The following is a 25,932-nucleotide window of genomic DNA, read 5'->3' as shown; positions in this document are numbered from 1 at the left end:
AAGTGTTACACAAATAATGTTATATTTTCTGATGTTCTTAATTTATAGTCTTTAGATTTTCATTTTGAAAATTTATTGTTTGTAGGTTGTGAGCTCATTTTGTATGTATAACTTTATTTGTTATTTTAATTTTTTTTTCACAGTTTTTGATAAATATATCTGTCATTTAATATTGTTATAAAATGGGTTTATATGTGTTATATAAAACCATATTTGTTTATAGTTGCATATATGTTAAAATTATGTTGTTTCCATGTCTTCGAAGTGGTGTGACTTGGCATTATGATGAGCAAGATTGATAACCTTGCCAGCTAAGCGGTGTACTTATAGCAGAGGTGTGACTTCGCAGCATTTAGTGCCAGGCGGTGTTACAGCTTTAGAGCTAGGTTGTGTTGTCTAGCCTTTTTTAATTATTCTGGAAGCACATAATGTCTGTTAATGTTTAGCGTAATGTGTATGAGAGAGTATGCAACCTTGATCTTTAAATCTAGGGCGTTTTAATGTTCTAAATTTGAAGTAATTGAATAACTAATATTGAATATAAAAGCAAATATACTTTTATGTATTTATGTTTGAGTAAAAACATAAATATAGTTAACTTTAAATTGGTTTTCTAATTTTGTCTTTCATATTTTAATTTGGTTTCTTATTTTTGCTGGATTTTAGGATCAAGGGTGTAAATATTCTATTGTTATGTGTTATTGTTGAGATGTTTTGTTTTATTAGACTGCTTGGCTTACCTTCACGTTGGTGTCTATTGTTAAAAAAATTCATTATTGGAACTTACTGCTTTTATATATTCACTAAAAGCCAAGACAACATTTTGCTAAAATGCAATTTATATCTTAATTTGATTTTTTTTTTTTTTTTTTTTTTTTAGTATTTTTAATTCTTTGTACTTCGAAACAGATTTTATAGTTACATTTCAATAAATGTTTATATTAACTGCCATATCAATATAGGTTACTATAAATAGGTAAATCGATTTTGAGTTTTTATGTGGTGTTTTTTTTTTGTTTTTTTATTATTATCATTTTTTTTATATATTTTTTTTATTGTAATTATGGTATCATAATTTCATTTTTTTTTTCTTTAAGATTAACGATTGACGCATTTATGCGATTTATTAAAAAAATCCTGATTTTCTTTTATTGTAAGTTTTTGTCAGTTAAAATGATATAAATATATGCAATTAGTTCAACTTTTCTAAAAATTTCTCAATTTTATGCCTAATAATTTGTTGTACGTAACTTAAGGGATATTTTTAAACGGGGGGTCGCAACTAAAAATAAATTAAAATTCTTTAAAACATGGATATTGTAGTTTTGCGCATTTATCAAATATCGAAAAATAAGTAATTAATTAGCTTAGTTTAGCTTAGTTATGCAAATGCAAACTAGCATTTGCAACACTATTGAGGAAAGAAAAAATTCTTATATATGTTAAATTCTTATATATATTAAAAAGAAAAAATTCTCATACATGTAAATGATTGTTTTAAATTTTATTATATTGGTAAAAGGTCTTCATCAAAAACTTGATTACTCCTAATAAAAATAACTCTATTCTCCTGGCCACCATTAAGGCAAAAACGAGGAAGGGAGGTCCTTCATTAGTGTCAAAATATTTACGAGAATTAAATTCCGAGTAACAAAAAGAATTTTTAGTAAATGGTAGCAAATTACCGTTTACTAAAAACTATTGAAATAAAGAGGCCATACAAATAATATAAAAATGGTCTGTGTTGAACAGACTTAACAAGCCCCGGGTCCAGTCAGCTTGGTTTACAAACATGAAATTATGTCACGTTAAAAACTATGAACTTAACGTAACCTTTAAAAGCCAATTTAAAACATTTTTGGTAGCCAAATGCGATAATACATTGAAAGAAGAAATGTGATAGTATAGTAAAAAAAACTATTTTAAGAGTTTTTGGCTCATAAAATGGAGTTAAGACTTAATTGATTGCGGTTAAACCGCAATAAATAACGATTAGAAGGCTATATGGCCCAGACGAAATATGCGACATAAATATCAAATTTGTATTTTACTCATTCACAAACAATGGAGTTCAGATAAATCAGCTCTTATGTCCAGATATGTTTACTGCACACATTAATAAATAAACTCAAACTTTAAGTTGTGAAAAATAGCCACTATTAATTAAGAAACAGACCGATCATAACCAGTATTACGGGTTTCTTTCTGCTAGTTACAATAAATACTTTATTTTTTGCAATAAAATGCAATATTGAGAAAATGTAAGATTTTCGCAGATTTTAAGTTTATTTCAAGAAAACAAATGCTATAAAAATAAAGTCATTCTATAACAAATGTTAAGGCCAAATAATTAAATAATATTTTTTTTCTTAAAAGTGTTTTGTTTTTGAGAAGAAACAAAGTTAATAAAACAATTCTTATTAAGTTATAAAACTCTAATCCCCTACCGTAGCTACGCGCCAGAATATAAGAATTTAGTAGTTTATAAGTATTAATAACTTTTATTTTCAACGGTTCCATATCTAAAATAATCTTTTTTTTTGTTGTTGTAACTTATTTCGTCACTATATAAACATTTTGCATACAAATAACTTTAATAAATTTATAAATACAAATATATTTATATGTATACATGTATAAATAAGATAAAAATTAAGATAATGGCAGGAGCAAGTAGGAGACTGCAGTCTTGTCATCAAGCCTCTTTCATTCGCAACTTTACAATCAGTTACAATAAGTACCAGGTGGGCAAAACGACGGCTAAACAACGTCGGATAAACATCGAAGTTGGCGTTGGATTGACATCGAGTGGCCTCTGGTTTTTACTTTTCCTCATTTTCAGTTAAATACAAAGTTTTAAAGTAAAACTTCGATTCTTCTTCAAAAGTAGCATTGAGTGCCATAAGTTTCTCGAGCTTAAGTTTCTTCTTTCTTTGCGATGAATAAAGTTAGGAACACTTTTTGAGGATTCTGGCCCTTCCGAACTAGCAGGTGAAGTACATACCTCTCTTACTTTAGAGGCTAACATTGGATATCGTTTTCGTACCAAAATTTATCGATTTTTCAAGCTTTTGCTTTTATAGTGTAATTGAAAAAGGATAAATCTTCTATTATATTTTGCTTTGAGTGTGTTTTTTTCACACAGATTAAAACTACACAAAGTTGCAAGCTTAGCAAACCCATTTTTGCGTTTAACAAGAACTTCAGGTGAAGCATGAAATTGTAAATCAATACATGAATCAATCACATCTAAAAATGAAAACAAATATTTATATATTGTCGAAATGTAATCTATTTTTTAACAACGCTGAAAATGTAAAAAATGTAAAATTTATGTATAAATTTAAAAACAAATACTGTTTTTTAACAAACGTAAATTTTAGGTTTATAACTAACCACTTCTCGAATAGTTTTGTTCCTTTTGAAAAACAAATGTTTGTATGCGTTGATCTTTAAGGTTATTGTCGGAGTGCTGACTTTAAAAATTTTTTTATAAGTTTGCTTTCTGCTTCTTGATATTCTTTTTCTGTGAGACACTCGTTTGTTGTTGGATCAAAAAAACATGCCAGCAAACTTTGCAGATTTTGCTTCGTAGTCATCTTTTCAACAAAGTATACAATGAATTTGAGAAGACTAGCTCCTAACATGTTCTCTCTTTCCACCGAAGGCGATGGTTGAAAGTGAAAACATTTAGTTTAAGATTCATTTTCAAGAAAGTTCATTAACGTATTTTGGAGAAATTTTGCCGAAGAAAGTGTTGGAAAATTTTTAGTAGAGAGAAGTTTAGTTGCCTCTAAAAATGGAGCAAGATTATAATGTAAAATGTCTTGGAACTTCCAGTCGTCTGATAACAAAAGTTGGTTTCTTGAGTTTAATTATCTATTTTTCTGTTAACTCATTGATAGTGCCAGGATCTATGGTAGTTTTATTGTAAACATATTAGGTCTAGGAATTAATTCATGCGCTTTTTAATTGAAAATTGAAGGTTTATTTCGAAAACTAAATGGATGAATACATTAATAAAAATAGTGTCCATCGCTAGTCACTACTTTTGCCTATCTTTCCGGCAATTTACGAGTTCCGTGTCGAAAAAATGCTTCATCCTTAGAAGTGATCCAATCAGAGACCCATTTTTCGATATTTTCTGAAGAAGTGTAGCGCTGTCCAATCAAATCGTTATTCATGCAATCGAACAAGTAGTAGTCAGAGGGAGCAATGTCCGGAGAATACGGCGGGTGGGGCAACACTTCCCATCCGACATTTTCCAAATAGTTTTTGACAGGTTTTGCGACATGTGGTCGAGCGTTATCATGCTGAAAAAAGAGTTTATCATGTCTGTTACCCCAATCTGGTCGTTTTATGACCAGAGCTTGCTTCAAATGCATTAATTGTCTTCGATAACGTTCTCCATTAATAGTTTCACCAGGTGTCAGAAGCTCATGGTACACCACACTTTTCATATCCCACCATATACACAGCATAACCTTTGTACAGTGAATATTCCGTTTGGGTTGTGATGGACCTGGTTCACCTGGCTTTACCCAGACCTTTTTTCGTTTAGGATTCTCGTAATAAATCCATTTCGATGCAAAAATCCCTTTCTTTTCTGTCTTTCAAGCAACAATTCACAAATGGTCTTTCTTTTTTCCACGTCTCTGTCTTTCAATTCATGTGGAACCCAATGAGACATTTTTTGAATCATACCCATGGCTTTGAGGCGTCTGGAAACTGTTGATTGTTCAACTCCTAACAATTTGGCAAGGTCATCTTGCGTTTGAAAAGAATCCTGATCGAGCAATGCTGCCAATTCTGCATTTTCAAATTTTTTCGGCTGTCCTGGTCGCTCTTGATCTTCCAAACAAAAATCACCACTTTTAAACCGTGCAAACCACTTCTGACACGTTCGCTCAGCTAGAGCATGATCACCATAAACTTCAACCAAAATACGATGACTTTCTTCATGTTAAAGTAATGAAGAAGAACCCCCCGCAAAAACACTTTATCAGGAACAAAAATCGACATTATCAGTTAAATTAAAAATAGTGTTGTTTACGCTTAAATCAAATGATTTATAATGAAAATGATGCGCAATAAAAGTTGTCTTCGCACGCATGCGTGTCTAAACGAAACGCTGAGACAATAAGCTAGTTTCGTAATCCCTTGTCAAACTGCACGAATTAATTCCTAGGCCAAATATTTCGCTTTTATTATCTTACTAATCATCAAAAACGTTGAGTTCCAACGTACCTAAAAATCTGACAATAAATTTTTTAATTCCAGTCCCTGCTTTTTAATCTCACTAAAAACAAATGATTGTAAAACAAAAGTTCGTTTAACAAGTGCTATCGTTTTTCTTAACTTAAATAATATGCTGGAGGAAGAAATAAGTAACTGATCAACAGTTTCATCGGTTGATGCCTCCTCCTCCTCGCCGCATTCTTCATCATCTGAGCTGACGTCTTCTTTGCCATAAGTGCATGCAATTTCTTCTTGATCTTCAGATAAAAATTTTCCATTAGATTTAATAATGCTTTCATTATAATTATTGTAATATATAAGATCTTCATCTACATCTGCTGTGCTATCCAATAAGTTTTGTGATAGCTTAGTCCACAATTTGATTCCATGATTCAAAACAAGATTTAAATTATGACAAATGCACGAAAGTCGTAAATCAATAGATCCCATCGCCTTTTTAATATCTTCAGCATTGTCAGTTGTAATTGAAATAATTTTAGATTCAATTTCAAGTTTATTAATTTCTTTTTGTACAAATGCTGTAAGCCTATTACTTTATTGCCTTCCGTAATACCTACGAAAGCAAACTACTTTTGATTTATATTTAAACTTTTTTGTTAGATAATGCGCTGTTATGCAAAGCCAATACAATCCAACTCAATTTTTCCACAAATTGTTAGTGCAATGTAGGTAACTGATTTAAGCTTAGCATTAAGATCATTCATATATTGATAGTACCGCTTTCTCAAGCAATTGTTTTTCGATGAGGCGGCTTGTAATGCGGAGCAAAAGTGATTAAAAGTTGCAAACCAGATTTATGAAAATCATTGAAAGAGCGGTAATCTTGAATAATGCAATTTATTATGGCTTCATCTATTTCATCTCTGTTCTTCATTCCGAGGAATTGATCTTGAGCAATTTTTTTTTATTTTTGAGAATCGTAAAGGTACTCTGATTTTTTATGAAGATGAAAAATATGTTTCCGCAGATTTGGCTCAGGCCCATGTATGTGAATACAAGCCTTCCATTTTCTGGACACATCAAACAAATATACTTATTAGCTACGGAAGCAAATGAAAATAGTGACTTAATGGGAAATGCCTTCATTTTACAGAATGGTTTTATAATTTAATCATCGCCAGTATCATATTTCGAACCTATAGTATAAAAAACCTTGTAAGAATATATTTTACGTACTAACGCAATTTTAAGACCGATTTCAAACACATAACTGTACAATAGTATTTTTACCGGTTATAATTTTTTAATATTATTATTACTACACTCTGTTTTCATTAGCTAAACATGTTTATGTTTTATTATACAAAATATGTTTGCGAATATACTTGAATATGTAATACTGCCGCCAGGTTGACCTCTAGATTCTTCAGTTTCTATGTTTCTCTGAGATAAAGTCAAACGTTTTTGACGATGTATGTTGATAAAGGCTTGCGTTCCAAATAAAGATCTTTTAGATAATCTTCTGTCTTTATCTTTTTTTTCAGCAGTATCTGTAAAAATAAAAATTAAGCGGTACTGGTGCCTTCATCTTCTTTATATTATTTATAGAAATTCAATAATGAAATGAAAATAGAAAAAGAAATATATATACCACATATTTTCACTAGCATAATATATTTTAATATATATAAATGGAAATAGGCAAAATATTAAAGTTTACTACGAAAAAGTATAAAAAAGTCGCAGCTATCTGATTTTTGATATTTAACAGTAGTAAGTAGAAGTGGAACTCCAATTTTTTGAGCTTTTTTAACAGTTTTGCTAACAAAAAAAAAGGAATTACTTAATGCTGCTCTTTTTTTTTTTTTAATTTGGTTTCAACTTTTATTATTTTTTAACTAATAATGTAATTTATTGCTAGAAAAAAACTCTCAATATCATGTTTTTACTTTAAGTTATTAAGAACATTGTTGTGTATTCCGCTAAAAAATTCTTGTATCTGTTCAGGATATTTTATTTTTATGCTTTTTATTTGATGATATGTCAGAACATAGTTTCTGTTTCTCAGGATGTTCAAATTCTTTCCAAAAAAATATAGCCTAACACTTAAGATAAAGCCAAAATATTTGTTACGATTGTATTACTAAATACTTATATATATATATATATATATATATATATATATATATATATATATATATATATATATATATATATATATATATATATATATATATATATATATAAATGTATATAAATTAATAAAAAACACTTATCTAACTTTTTCTTCAACTTTAAGCTTCACCATTGCTGGAAAATCAAGAAGAGTTACTAAATCTCAAAAAAAAATAGAAAAAAATATTTTACAGGAAGTTATAAATTATATATATATATATATATATATATATATATATATATATATATATATATATATATATATACACATATATATATATATATATATATATATATATATATATATATATATATATATATATATATAAAGTTATCATAACACTCGTATTAATTTATTTTTTTATTTAAAAATAACTATTTACGTCATGTTTCTGTTCTGTGTTATATTTCAGTGAACGTGATAAAGGTGTTAACTACCGTAATAAAACAACTACTGTGATAAAAAAGCAATCAAATATACCATCAGTTCCGTATGATCGGCACACCCAGCACCGGGTGCGCAATTTTATTATGGGGCCCCTTATGTTTGGTTGCCCTACAGATATTAATTTATATTTATAGAACTTAAATATAAGAACTGAAATATAATATAGAACTGAAATATAATAAATATTTTTGACTTAAAAAATGTAATTTCCCAAAATATACAAAGTGTTTGGTTTTTTGTTATAAATCTTATTTTAGATCAACAGCAAAACGTAGCAATATAAACTTTCTCTTGCTTTTTAAAATAAAATCTTATTTAGAGCGTGTGTAACTCGCAGGAGGTATCGTAAAAATATTTTGAGTTTTAAGATTTCACTTCCAACCGCAGATTGTCGTGCGTTATTTACTGAATAAATATATATAGACATTTTTTATTTTTTTAATGAAACTATTTTTACTTATACTATATTATTATTAACTTTTATATTTGTAACTAAATATAAAACTTAGTAACATAATAATGCCAGCAAAAGATGTCCATAAAATAATGATATTTTTTAAACGAAATGAATCTCAAAACAAGACATGTTTAATAAATACTCTTCCCGCTTTGTAGGGACTTATTCGTGTAACCAATCTATTAAGATCACAATATTTTTAGTGTTAATAATTTTTTAAACGATGATAAATTTTATTTAACATCTATCTAATTTAAGCTAATAAGAATAGAAGAATTAAATCATCATCACTTACGTAAAGAAAATTATTATCGTGAGAGTTTACAAACGTATCATTTACTGTTTTAAACATTCTATACTATAATTCCTATGGGAATCAAATTCTTTGGTTCACCTTTTAAATATACATTTAACAAAAAAAAAATTATATTTATATATATATATATATATATATATATATATATATATATATATATAAACATATATATATATATATATATATATATATATATATATATATATATATATATATATATATATATATATATATATATATATATATATATATATATATATATATATATATATATATATATATATATCGCAATAAAAAAATTTTTCTTTTAAAATACTTTAGACTTTTATAAATTAACTAAACCAATTTAAATACTTTAATTACTTTAGTAAATAACTAAAATTAGTAAAAACCATAAATTAGTTTCATTTTTTAATTTATAATCAATAATACGTACAATATATAACATGTAAATAAATGATAAAGTAAATGAGCTTTTCGTTTTATTTTAAAAAAACGCGCGTTGGAATGATAACAAAAATTAAGAAAATTTTTATAAGAATTAAGAACGGAGTTCTACAACTTTTAAAGAAAAATGTTTGTCAATTATAAGTTAAGTATAACACTTTACATATATTAAAACTAAAATAATAATTAAATAATTAAACAACTTGTTTGCTGTTTTTCTTTATTTTTCAAACAGTTTGCGATATTAATTTTTGTTCTTGTTGTATCTGGATGGTTGATACCTAAAATTTCAGTTCGTATTTTATCAACAGAATAATAAATTTCTAAAGCTTTGTTATATTTTCCCATATCGCTCAAACAGTTTGCGATATTATGTTTTGTTGACATTGTATCTGGATGGTTGATACCTAAAATTTCAGTTTGTATTTTTTCAACAGAATAATAAATTTCTAAAGCTTCGTTATATTTTCCCATATCGCTCAAACAGTTTGCGATATTATGTTTTGTTGACATTGTATGTGGATGGTTGATACCTAAAATTTCAGTTTGTATTTTATCAACAGAATAATAAATTTCTAAAGCTTCGTTATATTTTCCCATACCGCTCAAACAGTTTGCAATATTATTTTTTATTGTCATTGTATCTGGATGGTTGATACCTAAAGTTTCAGTTCGTATTTTATCAACAGAATAATAAATTTCTATAGCTTCGTTATATTTTCCCATAAAGTACAAACAGTTTGCGATATTATTTTTTGTTGGCATTGTATTTGGATGGTTGATACCTAAAATTTCAGTTATTATTTTATCAACAGAATAATGAATTTCTAAAGCTTCGTTATATTTTCCCAAATACCACAAACAGTTTGCGATATTATGTTTTGTTGGCATTGTATTTGGATGGTTGATACCTAAAATTTCAGTTCGTATTTTATCAACAGAATAATGAATTTCTAAAGCTTCGTTATATTTTCCCATATCGCTCAAACAGGTTGCGATATTATGTTTTGTTTCAAGCGTAAATGTATTATTTTCGCCATAAGTTTCTGCATTAAAACTTTGAATACTTTTTAATATTTCGATTGCTTCTTCAAATAAACCTTTTGATACTAATAATTTTTTAATAGATGTCGTCATATTATGGAATGTTTTTGAAACATTTATTCCTTTAGTGCGAAACATACAGATAAAATGGAAAACAAAATAGTTTCCGTAATCCATGTGCTCTTTTACTTCATTCAATTCAAATATAAATAAATTTTCAATTAAACTAAGATACGTACTTGTAGTTGAATTTCTATTTTGAAAACATCTACACGTCACCTGTGTCAGTTCGTGCATTGAATATTTTTTATCATCAAAGTTTAGTAAAGAATAACTTATTAGTAACCCAACGGATTCATCTATTACATATTCTTCGTTTATTTCCATTTGTTTTGAAATTTGGATTATAAACTGTTTACTTATGTTTTGATAGTCGCAATGAGATAAACAGTTTAATATTTGAAATGGAAAAGGTTTACTTTTTTCTAATTTTGTTAAAACTAAGTTAATTGCTTTTATTGCAGACTTTGGTTTTTCTTCGGTTGGAAAGTTGTTGTCTAATATTTCTGGTTTCGATCTATATCGATCTACGTATTTTTCTATCGAAATTCTATGAATATTTATATATTTTATTGCCTGAGTAATAGCGAACGGATGATAACCAAGTTCTTTAATTAGGTTTCTTATATTTTCATCGGCGTTTTCTTTAATATTATTTTTTACATAAGCGAATGCTTCTTCTGAAGTAAAAACATCAACTAGCATTTTGTTTACGTCATTCGACCACGCTCTCCATTGGGAGGTAATCAACGTAAATGAAGCCGGTTTTCTTGAAATATACATGGTCAGGTTTTTAACACTTTCATCGTCGACATTGTCAAAAATATACAATGTTTTTTCATTTTTATAATGGTTGTGAATTTTTTCAGCAATCACTTCTATATTCAAATAATCACCTTTCGAGTCATGAACTTCGAATCCTAATATTTGACATTGGTTTCTCATTGAGGTTTGTAACTTTCCAAATGCTGCGTCTATCCAAACAAAGTTTTTGTAGAAGTTATAATAAATTTCGCAATACTTTCTTGCAATTTGTGTCTTTCCAACACCGGACATTCCATATAATATTAAAGTTGACTTGTTTGCTCCATGTAAAAAACGTCGAATTTCACGAAGTAGTTTTTCGCGTGAAAATAAATTTTCTGAAAACGGTTGAACTTCTAAAAATGAACGCATGGTTAGTTTATAAAAACTTATTCTCTCAATTGAAATAAATTTAATATCATTTATTTTAGTAAAAAGTTTTAACTTTTTACTAAATTTTTTCCAATTTTTTCAAACGTGACGCGTTATTCATTAGCGTATTAAGTCCAGTTTTAAAAAGTTTTAATATAAAAAAATTATAAAATTATACTACTTTTGAAAATGTTTTTAAATAAAGTCTCATGTTACAGTATATTTAAATATTAAGAGAGCGTTTTTGTGAACAAAACTTAATATACTGTGTAAACTTAACAATTTGAAAAACATCAAATAATTATTCTCGAGAATTCAACCAAAAGAACGATGTTTTTTTTAAAATTCAAATTTTACGAAATTTAAATTTTAACTGAGTTTTGGAGTTTAAAATTCATTAAAAAAAACACAATTTTTAAAGCTTGTGCTCTACCAAACCGTAATGCAAATGTTTGGACTTTCATAAAATTTCTATTTCTATTTTATGTTTGCTTGTTTATTTCATTTTCGAATTCTAAAGTTTTGTACAAATTAGTTAATTAGTAAATGTAATTTATATTTTTGAATTAAATTAAGGAAAACTAACCAAAGTTGTGGTTGATTTAATTATCAGGTTGAAAGATTGCTTGCGCAGGTTATGATAAATAACCTAAAAGCTATAGTCAATATTTCTATAAAACGGCAGCAAGAACACTCAAAAAAGGTTTCTCGATTTACTTTCTGATCATTATTTATAATCATTTGGAAAATGAAGTACAGATAGCTGATGCATTAGAATGATATCTATAAGTTTCTTCTTTGAGACTCTAAATATAGAACTTCGCAAATCTAAGTTGAATTATATATCCAACATGTCTAGATAAATTTTTTTTGATGAACCTATTTCTTATAGTCATAAGTGATCACATACCCAACAAGCATTTTCCGTTTTTTCAATATTAAAATTAGGTCAATATTTTGAAGCCATTTTTTTTTAAATTCGACATATTTTTCACGTCAAACCTCAGATGTTGATTAATTAACCTGATTTCAACCCAGGGCCGTGCACAGGATTTAGGGGCTCCGAGTATCCTTCAATTTGATCCCCCTTATTACCAAAAAAAAAAAAAAAAAAAGCCTGCTAAAATATTTTGATTATACTGCTGGTATATAACCATAATTAAGTAGTCCAACTTTTGTGTCTTACATTGTTATTTTTTTTGCTTATTTTTAACAAACTCTTTAATCACATCATAAAGTCAATATTTTGAACTAATTGCAATCTATTACTTAAAATAGCAAGATCATAAGTTCGTTCTTGCGCAAAAAGTTCTTGAAGAGCTTTAATTTATTGAATTAAAGAAACGCAGTGCAATCACTACATATTTTGAAAAGTTTCCCCAGCCTTATTTTAGAAATTTCGTTTAAAAAGCCGAATGATTTTGTTTCATATGAAGCAGTTCCTAAGTCAGTTCATTTTCAGTCTCATCACATGAATATTTCTGCAAAAAAATGGGAGCAGGCTCTCTTGATTTCTGGTTCAAACAGTTTTTAATATTCCCACAAAAATAGAGAATTTAGCAAAAACTTCTTGAATGGCTACTAGCAGTGAGTCCACCAATCACAGAATCAAAAATGTGATATAAAACGAATCCTTGAAATGATGCCTGCTTTCCTCATTCTGTCTCTGTTGATTCCACAACATGTTTATCAATTCAATTAGCTCCCCAGTAAAACCTTTGCGCTTTACTTTTTGTTGAACATTTGAAGAAGCTCATTTATTTATAACCACATAATCACTGGTGCTCGAGTAAATTGCTCGGGGCTGCGGCACTAAGCAATTTGAAAACTTTGATTAAAAAAAAATTGTCGTTAATTTTATCACTAGTTTTTCACTCTAATAACAATTCGTTAGAACGAATAGCTTAGGAACATTATTTGTTGTTTTAGATACAATTAGATTTGATGCTGTATGCTTATTTATTATATTGCACAAAAAGATTTTTGTGCACTGCATTTAAAACTTTGAAATGTTTGCAATTTTAGCATTTAAAAAACTTCTTCATTTAAAAGTCTTCATGTGAAAACAAAAATCATAAATAAAAAAAAATTGAATTTCTGTTGCATTTAGACATATACTTATACATATTTATAAGATTCGATTTCTTCTTCAATTTGTTGAATTTAATTGCACTAGTTCATTTTTAGCATTTTTATCTGAAACTGAAAATTGAGGATCTAAAATGTTAGTAACATTTATTTAGGTTTTAATAATTTAAGTTTTTAATTTATAAAAATTTAAGTTGGTTGTTATGACTCCTCAATTTTTTTAAATTTAAAAATGTAGCTTTTGATTTACCTTTCTTATTTTCAGCATCCAAGAGATACCCCTTATTATTCATATCAAAACAGGTAAGTCTTTTTCCAAACTTTTTTTTTTTTTTGAATTTTTGTGTTTAGCAGTAATCAGGTAAGTTTTTTTTTTAGGAATAGCTTTTTTCTGTTAAATTAACGAAGTAATTCGTAGCCAAAAATCACAAAACCAACGGGGTAAAATTAACTATTAGCGGATTCTTCAAAATTTCGTTAAATCATCGGATTAAATATTCAAACCCGTTGAAAAACAACTAAACTTTTTATTAAAAAGGGTTTCCATAAAAAATTATAAAGTGCTGCTTCTGTAGATTATATTTTTAAACCTTGTTTGTTTTAGATTTGTCAATATATTATAGTTCTTTATTTATAAATGATATAGTTTTTAAAGGCGTTTTTTCAAACCACATTTAAGTCGTATATAAAACGTTTGTTGAAGTAAGTTTAATTTGCCATTTTTTAAATAGCTTCACATTTCGACTATATGTGAAGCTATTTAAATAAAGCGTAATTTAAATTGTATTTATCCACTTGCTTTTTTTTACTAAATTTTAGTAGAGAAAGCAATTAAATAATCACAGTTTAAATTACACTCCGTTATTTGTAATTTCGAAGGTTGTTAAACTTATTTTAAATTTTTTATATAAACTTTATATTGTAAATTTTTTATATAAATTTTATATTTTAAATTTTTTATACAAACTTTATATTTTAAATTTTTTATATAAACTTCATATTTTAAATTTTTTACATAAACTTTATATAAAAATTTTTTATATAAACTTTATATAGCAAATTTTTTATATAAACTTTATATAGAAAATTTGAAATAAGTTTAACAACCTTTAAAATTACAAATAACGGAGTGTAACTTAAACTGTGTTTATCCATTTGCTTTATATGATAACTAAGGGGTTAGTTGAACAACTGTTTCTATAATATAGCCTATATGACTTGTATATATTCTTGTATATTCTTCTATTTTAAACGTGACATGTTGTAGTTTACGATATAAGTTTAAATCAGTTGTAAAATTAAAAGTATTAACATATCTTTTATTGGTTATTATTATTTAGGTTAGTTGCAGCTATGTTTACATAGAGCTAGATTTAGATATTAATTTTAGACACGTGGCATGCAATATCACACTGTAAGTTTCATTAGTTGTAAAATAAATCAGTTGTAAAATGTTTACTTGCATTTTTTTTGTGGGTACTTATTTATGCTAGTTAGAGCAAAGTTTATATTTTGATTATTATAATTAGTCTATTTAAGTTTTATCATTTGCTATTTTAGACACGTTTTTTTTTTTTTTTTTTTTTTTTTTTTTTAAATTATTTATTTTGCCATTTAAAAATGTTTACATTGCAAATAATAGCAATAAATTACACATTACCGTAACGTAAAAATATATATAAAATAAAAAATAGAAATGAAAACCGAAAATAACTAATATAATTAGAAATAAAATATATATATATTTTTTTATTTAAGAAGTGTTGAAAACAATTGCTAAAATGTTTAACAGATATATTAATAAAAAATAAAAAAGTCAAAAAATAAAATTACTTGAGGATAAGAGACAACAAGAAATGAAATTTCATAATTAATATAATCACTAGATAAATTATTAACATCATCAGTGATATTTTATATATGTATTTTTTTTATTTTAAATATTTTGTATTAATTTATATTAATCACTGATACAATTAAATCTATTGTTTATATGATTGTTTTTAGTTTAAAATAAACATTTAAAGTTGGAATATATCCATGAATAATAATAATCGTTTTGATTCGTCCTAAAATTGCTCTAATGTAGTCTGTTTATTGTTAACAATACCTGGAAACTTTTTCCACAGATTAGGTCCGCGGTATTTAATTGAATAGGAAGTTAATTTTAATTTATATTGTGGAGCAATAAAATTGTTATCTGAAAACTTTGTTGAGTGTTTATGGTTAATTTTATTAAATAAGATTGAAATATTTTTGGAGATAATCCAGTTTTTGTTATAAACATAAATAGTAAAACTTGGTGTAAATTAAGTTTATACACATTTAAAACACTGAGCACACGTAGAAGTGGTTCGCAAGGAACACTTCTGTCGGCTCTAAATACTATTCTGCACGCATGTTTTTGTTTGTTCTAGAGTTACTTTAGCTTTGTATGGTTAGTACTACTCCACACAATATTACAATAAGACAAATGACTATGGATAAAGGCATAATACAATTTTTTCAGGGATGATATATTTAGAAAAGGTTTAGCCCTAAACATCGTTGCAATATTTTTTGAGATTTTTTTTCAATACTATTTATATGTGAATACAACTGTAAATTTTCATTCAATTTTACTCCTAAAAAATTTATGAATGATTCTCTTTTAATAAAAGTGTTATTAATTTTAAGATCTGGTAAATTAAGAGGAATATTTTTAGATTTACTTACTTTATGAAAAAGTATATATTTTGTTTTATCCGCATTTAGTGAAAGTTTATTACTTTCAAACCGCTTACTAACTTTACATAGCTGTTCTTTAACTATTTTCAAAAGTAATTTAACATCTCTGTGAGAAAAAAAAAGATTAGTATCATCAGCAAACAAAATTTGGTCGAAAAGATTTGTTGAAAAGTTTAAGTCGTTTATGTACAACAGGAATAAAAGGGGTCCTACGATAGATCCCTAAGGAAACCCGTAAGTTATGGAGTATGGAACAATATTTGTTTGATCATAGTATAAAAATTGCTTTCTGTTTGTCAGATAAGCTTTGAACCAAAGTAAGTTTTTATTTTTCACTCCGTAGTTTTCGAGTTTTTTTATTAGAATATAGTGATTTACGGTATCAAAAGCTTTGGACAGATCAATGAAAACTCCTAATGTAAAACAGTCATTATCTAAGGCGTTAGATATTTGATTGGAAATTTCAACTACTGCGTGTTCAGTAGAATGTTTATTTTTAAAGTCAAATTGTTTGTAATACAACTTATCATTCTCGGTTATATGATTATAAAGTCTGTGATACATTATTCTTTCAAGCAATTTTGAGAAACATGGTAATATTGGTATAGGACTGTAATTTAAAATATTTGACTTACCTCCAGATTTAAAAATTGGTGTAATACGGGCAATTTTTAACTTATTAGGAACAATACCTGACTTTAATAAGAGATTGAAAATGTGAAATAAAGAAGATTAAATGACGTCAAATACTGATTTTACAATACCGACACTAATTTTATCTAAGCCTTCACTTTTTTTACTTTTGAGACTGCTAAAAGCAGTTCTTAACTCACTCAGTTTTAAATCAGTTTCATCCGTAAATTTATCATAAGTTTTTAAGTATGAATCAAATCGAATGGAATTGTTAAGAGTTTTAGAGGCCGAATTTGGGCCAATTTTAACAAAGTAGTTGTTTAGTTCTTCAGCTATAATTGATTTTTTATAAACTAACTTTTCATTAATTAAAAGATTTTTTGGCAGCGAACTTTTGTTGTAATTATTTTTTCCAATTAAATCCTTAATTACATTCCACTTATTTTTTGGTTTTTTCAAATATATTTTTATATTTTTTTTTTGAGGATTTTAGTAAACTTTTAGACATCCAGGGAGTTTGGAGCGACTTATTATTTATACTTTTTTTTATTTCTGGAAACGCGATTTTATATTTTTTGCAAAATTGATTAAGAAACAATTCATATGCATTATTAGCATCATTTGATTGCAGTACTAGATCCCAATCAACGCAATTTTGTAAACAGTTTTTAATTTTTTTTATGGAGTTTTCATTAATCTGTTGCCAAATTAAGGTGGATTTTGTGGAAATATTGTTTATTAAAAGATTATTTGAAGCTAAGAATGTAGGAAAACGATCCGAAATATCGATCTGTATTATATCTGTGTGAAGAGGGTTATTATGAAAGTTGTTAGTAATGATGTTATCAAGAAGAGTAGAAGATCTATTTGTTATTCTTGTAGATTTGTTTATTGTTGGGATAAGGTTATTTTGTAGAAGAGTGTTTATAAAATTCTTAGCATAAATATTTGAGGTATAGTTAATCAGGTTGATGTTAAAATCTCCGACCATATAAATATGTTTTTTTTTATTTATAATTTTGTTTAGAAATATTTTAAGATGAGTTTTAAATTTTTTTAAGTTTCCAGATGGCGGTCTTTAAGTAGTATGAAAAATTATTTGTCTGACACAAAACTTGGTGTAAATGCGGTGAAACAAATTATGAATTTGAACTAATTAATTACACATCAATTCATCAAGCACGTGAAGTAAATGCAAGTGAGGGCGTTTGTATTTATATCCACAGTTCAATAAATTTTGTCTTACGTAACGATCTCTGCATCAATGAAACAGATAGTGAGTTTTTGTGCATTGAATTAGTAAATTCAATGCACAAAGACTCACTATCTCTTTCAAAGCAGAAAGAAACACAATTATAAATTTCACAAATTGTGTTTCTTTCTGCTTTGAAAGAGATAGTGAGTCTTTGTGCATTGAATTTACTAATTCAATGCACAAAAACTCACTATCTGTTTCATTGATGCAGAGATCGTTACGTAAGACAAAATTTATTGAACTGTGGATATAAATACAAACGCCCTCACTTGCATTTACTTCACGTGCTTGATGAATTGATGTGTAATTAATTAGTTCAAATTCATAATTTGTTTCACCGCATTTACACCAAGTTTTGTGTCAGACAAATAATTTTAAAATCGTGTTTAATTGTATCCAATAATATTTTTAAATTTTCAAAGTTTTTATTTAAACTTCGAATATTGATATTTAAAATTGAAAAAGTGTTTTTAGTTTTTCTTAGATATTGTGATGATTTAGAAACTGAATAGTATTGAATTTCTAGCATTTTGTGACTAAAATAATTTAAATCAGTGCCGTTATCATTGATAATGTCATTTCCATTTGAAGATTTAAATATGAAATTTTTCTCCATTTTTAAAAACAGTTTAAATTAAATATGCATAATAATAATGAAAATAAAATTGCGTTAATTAATGACAAATATTATAAAACTTATTGCTTTTTTTTTGCATCCCAATCGCGAATTATCAATTGATCGTAAGATAAATTGGCAAGTATCGTAAGATAAATTGGCAATTTATTTATCTTCAACAACACAGTTTAGGAACTGATGAGAGTAATTGGGATGAGAAGCATCTCTTTTTTATCTTTCCCAATTACTTTTGAAACAAGAATGTAAAGCTTTTGTGGCTTTTTACTATACAGTCCCAGGCTAATTTTTTTCACCTTGATAAATTGTTGAACATGATGAAAAACAGCATAATCCTTTGGAGTGACAGATATTTGAAGCTTCAGAAAACTGGATTTAAAACCTTTGATTTTCAAAACATAAGCAAATGAAAGAGAAGGAAAAACAACGAGCTTAGATAGCAATAACCAAGGCGCTGAGAGAGCAATTGATGTGGAAAAAGTAAGATATTTAAAAAAGTAATATTTCTCCTCACAAACTGGCTATCTTCTGAGCTGGCAGTAAGTTCTTATGGTGAAGTAGTCTCTTAATGCCTTTTGCTGAAAGTTGGTTTCAACTAGCCTTACTAGGCTAATCTAATTGAGAGCAAATCCAATTTTCCTCATTCCGGTATTTGAAAGTCCCATGTTCTCTTGGATTGAAATCATATTTTGAACACTCAAAGGACCAAAAAAAAGTTACTGGGAAGCTGATGACCCTAAAAATTACATTATAAGTTAAAATTATCTTATTTATATTTTGATCCGAACTGTTTCTCTTGGTGATGCATCTTTGCCTGAAATCACAGTTGATGAAATCTGCTCTGCAACTGTTGGGTCGGTTAACACAAGTTCTCTGAGGTTTACATGACGATTTCCTTGTTTACAATGATAAGGATGTCCACGAGCAAACACAGATAAGCAATTGTGCTTAGCTGTGCTAGTTTGTGATTAAAAAGTAAATCATATCTGGGCTTGGATCAGATTTATTTTTTGAACTAAACCCAGCTATTTTATCTTCTAAACCTCAAATTACGTAAATACAGCCATAAAGTTTTTTACAATAAAAATTTATTATTTTTAAACTTAATAAATGTTTATAAAAACATTTTGTTGTTTTTCTTACGTTTATGTACTATCTCCATTAAAAATGGTTTGGAGTAAATCAATCTGTAAAATTAATCAAGCGGTTTGCACGTTTCTGATTGCGGTAAAAGTAAATTTACGTTAAGTTTTTGTTACTTTTTCAGTGCTTTCCAAAAATATACTTTGATAGTTTATATAAGTGCTAGTAAGTAAGATTTTTATTAAGATATGATATGGATTTGTATAAGACTCCGTTACAATTAAACTTTTTTGAGCAAATATTGTCAATGTGTGGTTTCCATTTATTGTTTTTGTCGAGAAACCACTCCTAAATGCTTCGCTACAACATCTCTTTTTATTTCAATTTTATCAATAAAAAATTTGGCTGAATTTTGGGGTAAATAGCGTATTTAAGAGACCGAATGGATATAGATCCATTTGGTTTTAATAATGTTAAGAACTTATATCTATAAAAGTTAATATAATTAATATCCTCCATGTAAAATAAAATTGATCCCAAAAATAAAGTAGGTAGACAGTAGTACGCTTTTAAGAGTTTTTTAAAATCTAAATTTGATTAAAAATAAATTTCCAAGCTCGAAAATAATGCTACATTTACTGATGTATCCACATAAATCTTTGTATTAATACTACTACTAACTTTTTTTAAGTGTTTTGTAAAGTTTTATAAATGTCAGATCTACTCGAATATAACGAAGATTCTTTTGCAGGTTGTTTACTACAACTACTACTACTACTACTACTACTACTACTACTACTACTACTACTACTACTACTACTACTACTACTACTACTACTACAATCACTAAGTATCATTGAAAGAAAGAACTAAAAAATGGACTTTTATATAAAAATTACCTTTAAAAAAGCTAATTTTATCTCCTTGATTTGGTTCCATTTAAATTTGTACAGTCGTTATTCTAAAAGGTTATTATAAAGTATTAATGAGTATTTTAAAATTAGATAAAAAAAAAAAACTTATAAATAATTAAGATTGTATATATATATATATATATCAAATCTGAATATAAACAAGTATAAACTGAGTATTAAACAAAATGAAAAAAAACTTTATATCTTTATATAATATATATTATACATATTATGTACATAAAATTTCTATATATATATAAATAAAATTTTCAACATTCGAAATTATTTGAAATAAACGTTTTTAACTTTGAAAAATGAAACTATATGTAGTATTTAATTCCTGAAAACAAACCTTTGTTTATTTAGATGTTTTTATTTATCGAAAATACAAAGTATGTTTGATTTTTCATTAAATAATAATGAACATTTTTACTATTAAAGGTGAAAAACTCATCATACGAAATATGACACTGCAATTAAAAGTTATGTAAGTCATTTCACCTACTTACGTGAAAAAGGTTTACTATATTGGGGCTTTGAATTTCTTATTGACTTAAGCTAAAAGAATATAATACAAATTTTCTATACATATTGTTTTTTTTTTTAATTACCCAACTAGTGATTACAATTTATGCTTTGAATCACGTGAAGTCAAAAATAAAGAATAAGAGAGTGAAAAAAAACTTCTGCAAAATCCTTTGTGGTTTAAACACACTAAATAAGCGTCTTGAATAAAAAAAAAACCTAACTGGCTGCTGCGTTTGTGATTTAATATAAAACTGGGCTAGGGACTTTATTGTTATCAGTTAGTACGCTTTCCACTTTAAATAACTTTACTTTAATTCTTTAATAAAATTTTAAACGTTTTTTTAGTAAGTTAAATAACTGTTAATTTTGTGATGTTTTTATTCTTTTTTTGTTGATAAAAAACATTTTTATTCAAAGAGTAAGTATTTAAAGAAAATATTTATGGTTATAAAATATATGTTTAGAGTATAAATACTTTTTTTGCATATAACAAAATCAATCGTTAGAGCAAGAAAAGTGCAAATTTAGTTTTATTATCGCTCATTACTTAAAACATCTTTTACAAAAACGTAACATATAAATATATATATATATATATCATGACCAAATTTGTGAAAACTAAGGTAAAAAAAAACTTAAATTAAAAAAGGTTTAATACCGCCAAACTGTTTATGAAATAAATAGTATTTAACATCATCGCAAATTGATATTAAAACAGCAGATAACGCTGTTGAAATGGCATAGAAAGCTGATGAGATGGCATTTAAAAGGCAAGCGAAGTTGAAACAGCGTGAGAAGTTTGCTTGATTACGAAACGGTATCTTAAGTTATGGCAGATGACGGTGACGATATGGTAAATATTTTATCGTTTTGCGTCGAAGTAATCATAGAAATTGCTAGAAGCTTTAAGTTACTTTATTTACAATATAATGACATTTTAATAGTTTTAAGTTTATTAAACTATCAAACTATTATTATTAGTTTTTTAAACATTAGTAGTAGTTAGTTTTATTTCGTCAATTAACACACATTTTACAATGTTATCTTTTAGATCTAATAAATATATATAAATACAATCTGACTTGGGCAAGTAAAAGACAAATTGTCTTATCATCAAGCCCCCTCGTGATGTAGAGAAATATATAATTTGACAAGTTCTAATATTATACAAAAGAGTGAAACTAAAAAGTTTAAAAAGAAATAAAAAAATTTAAAAGTTAAAAAAGTTTGAAAAAAAAGTTGTAAAGTTAATAAATTAAATCGTTTAAAGTTTAAAAATTAAAAATCGTTATTTATACCTACCGTAATATAAATTAAATATAAAAATGACGTATTGTATAACGTAAATATAAAAGACTGCAAATCGATATTTACAATTTACAAATCGATTTATACGTATACATATTCAATTCAAAATGGAACGTAGTAATTACTTATTGAATGTCTTGTTTCGTATTTAGGATTAATTAGAGAAAATTTTTAATAAAGTTTTATAAATGTAAGGTAAATATATATAACTTCCCGGTGTTGGCAATTTTTTGGATCTAACACCTATTGTTCATCAATTATATTGAACAAAGCACCCGGTCTTCGCCATTTTTTTAACCAAGGTAAATTTTTTATAACTTAAATTTAGTAAGCAAAATTTAGTAAATTTTTATTTCATAAATTATCAATCTCTTAGTCCTAACTATAGAAAGTTGAGCTTTACAATGCTTTAAGAATAAATGAGTTTTTTTTTTTTTATCTTTTGGCTTGTTTACGTTTGTCATCATTTACAAAAACAAATAAACAAGGCTTCTGAAATAAGATCATAATGGTCTTATCATCAGAATCTTTTACCAGAGTAAAACATCTTTACATGAGAACATAAACAAGAATAAAATATGCAATAAATCATTTTTCGAATTAAAAATATAAATCTTAAGAGGATACCAAATGTTATATGTAATTAAAAAATAGGATCTTATTGTTAGAACCTATAAACGCACAAATATCATATAAATTAAATATATAAATACATACAAAAATTAAATACAGTAAACAGGGCCATCCGAAGAGAGGGGTGGGTTTTAGGGGTGGTGGAGGGGGAAGTTACGTATCTGTTTTTTGCGGACTAAAGCCAAAAAAAAAATTTTCGACTAACTTATTTGAAAAAAAAAGTGTCCTCATTGGCTGACATTTTTGTTGACGGACAATTTTGCCGCCTCAAGTGTCCAATTTGTTGGGGGGATAGACACCCCCCTACGCTCCCTCCTCGGGACAGCCCTGAAAGTTAACACCGTTAATACAGACATCTATTTATAATAAGAATGAGAAAAATGCAATAAAAGATTTACAATTAAAATGTCAAAAAAGTATTAGATATATCAAAATTAGATTTAACAATTTTATTTCTGAGATGTGGTGCATGAAATATGATGCAAAATCTGTTGAACTTTGATCTGCAAACTTTTCATTAAAAAAACAGTTATTTCAAAATGTATGTTTATTAACTGGGTTTAGAGAAAAAAGATCTTCAAAGGTTGGTAAAGTTAACTTGTTTTTAAACACGTATATAAAGCATAAAACGTTATAAATATTGAGTTCGTAAATACTAAGTATTTTCGTCTCCATTAATAATGGTTTGGAAAGAGTAAAACGATCTGCAAAATAAATCAAGCGAATTGCATGCTTTTAATGGCAGTAGAGGCATTTAGTATTTTAGTTTTTTCAGTACTTCACCATGCTATATTTGCATAATTTATATGGCTGTGAATAAATGAGTGATAAATTTAGGTTAAGATTTTTTTGTTTAGATATAATCTGGAATTATTAATCACTCCATTAATCACTCCATTAACTTTGGATGTTTTTGAACATATCATTTGAACCACATTTTGAATATAATCAAAATGTGGTTTCCATGTAATGTTCTTGTCGAGAACCATTCCTAAAAATTTTGTAACAAAATATTTTTTTATTTCAGTTTCATCGATAAATTTTTGTGTGCAAATTTTGGGGTAAATAGCGTTTTTTACAGACCATAAATGTTTTTTATGAAAATCTTAAATCTAAAGTGGCTCTCTTTCCTGAAAACTTAATTTTATAATCCTGTTTTTACAAAAAGTGTACTTTTTTAACCCATTAGAATAAGCAGCCATTCTCGAATCTAATCTCACTTCTGTACCAGATAGGGACTTGCAGTGCCTTATGAATTGTTATACTAACAAAACTCTTCTTAGATTATTATTTGCTACTGACCTCTCATAAAAATCATTAATACAATAAATTGAAAAGTTAGAATGTGCTAAACTTGTTTTTGCTTACCGTCCGTTCTCCACCTTTTGATTCTGTTAAAGTTCATACTCAGAGTCTCTACCTCTAAAAATTTTTTAATCTTCTCTTTATAAAATACTGGTGTATAGTTTTTGAAATTCCTTCATTTGAAGAAATTTTAATAAACTACGTTTAACAAATCTTTAATGTCCTTATTATTTTCAAAATCCAAAGAGTTAAGTTTTCTTTTTTCGCTTTTTTTAGTTTTAATTGACAGCAAAACCTATTTTCAGTTTTTTTTTGTATGTTTTTAAAATATTCCATTGTTGTTAAACATTTTTCATTACCATGTTTTCAGCTAAACCCAATAATTTTTTAATAAATGGGATATGTTAAGGATTCCGAGCTTATATCCATTGTTCAGAGCTATAATCTATTATCCAGAGTTCTGGTATTTTGAAAAACTTTCGCTCCCCTAACAATAAATATTATTATTATTCTTTTTTTAACATTGCATTTTTCCATCTCTAGATTTTTTATTTTGTTTTATTTTTCAAATTTTGAATTTTAGTTTTAGTGCCCCAAGAAGACCTAACGGTCTTGCCACAGAACACGGAGGAGCATTTAACTAGGGCGTTCACACCTCCTTCTCTTACCAATAATGCAAAAATATTCCCGGAGCTCGCTTCGAACTCTTAATTTTTTGCTTTAGAAGCTAGAGATTTTTTTAACCACTTACATTAACCACTACCGAATGATTATTACTTTGTTATAATATCTTTTGCTTTGTTATTTATTCTTTTTTATTTTTATAATAATTATCTTCATGGTTTTATATAATAATTTTATGGTCATTTCCTATTTTCTATAAGTGACAAACCTTAAGTTTACTTGGGTATACCATTTTTACATAGATTGCAGCAAAAGGGTGTTTCGGCGTTTCAGTTTTATTTCAGAAGCTCTTAAATAGTATCTAGTAAAAGGCATTTTTGGGGATAGATTTACATTACATAATATTTTATGAACAACGATGTTTTGAAATAACATGAATTTTTATATATTATATGCACAAATTACTCAAAATACATAAGGGTACATTTTTTATTTACTCAAAAAGAATACTATTGAAACTTGAGAATTTATTATTTAGATATATTAAAATCCAAAGTACACGTTTTACGAATGATTTTATGTATAAAAAAATATTTTTGATTTGATTTTAAGTTTTATAGGAATTTTCGTTTGGTTGAGAATCCAAACTAATGTTTTGTTAGTAACCAAACTAACGCTGAGTTAGTTACTAAACTAACGTTCCGTTAGTAACAACGAAATACTTTTTAAGTAGTCACAGCATGAAATTGTTTTTCTATTGTATTACCGAAATAACGCATTTTTTATTTGTATTTTCATTAAGAAAATACAAATAAAAACTTAAGATTGGTGTAGTTTTTTAATATTACTTTCAAAATAAAAACGTAAGCGTACACTCT

At 26.8% G+C, this 25,932-nt stretch overlaps 1 protein-coding gene across 1 annotated transcript; it reads right to left on the bottom strand.

Moving 5' to 3' along the window:
- Positions 1–9,115: 9,115 nt before the first annotated feature.
- LOC136091342 (uncharacterized) lies at positions 9,116–20,729 on the bottom strand. The gene is made up of 2 exons (XM_065818786.1): positions 20,642–20,729; positions 9,116–11,306 (listed from the first exon to the last, which is right to left on the bottom strand). Exons 1-2 carry the CDS (start codon positions 20,679–20,681, stop codon positions 9,229–9,231), a joined length of 2,118 nt encoding a protein of 705 aa, XP_065674858.1. The 5' UTR covers positions 20,682–20,729; the 3' UTR covers positions 9,116–9,228.
- Positions 20,730–25,932: the final 5,203 nt, after the last annotated feature.

This window comes from Hydra vulgaris, chromosome 15 (genome assembly GCF_038396675.1).
Source record: "Hydra vulgaris chromosome 15, alternate assembly HydraT2T_AEP".
In the NCBI taxonomy this organism is placed as follows: Eukaryota; Metazoa; Cnidaria; class Hydrozoa; order Anthoathecata; family Hydridae; genus Hydra; species Hydra vulgaris.
This window is presented reverse-complemented; position numbering and strand designations above follow the sequence as displayed.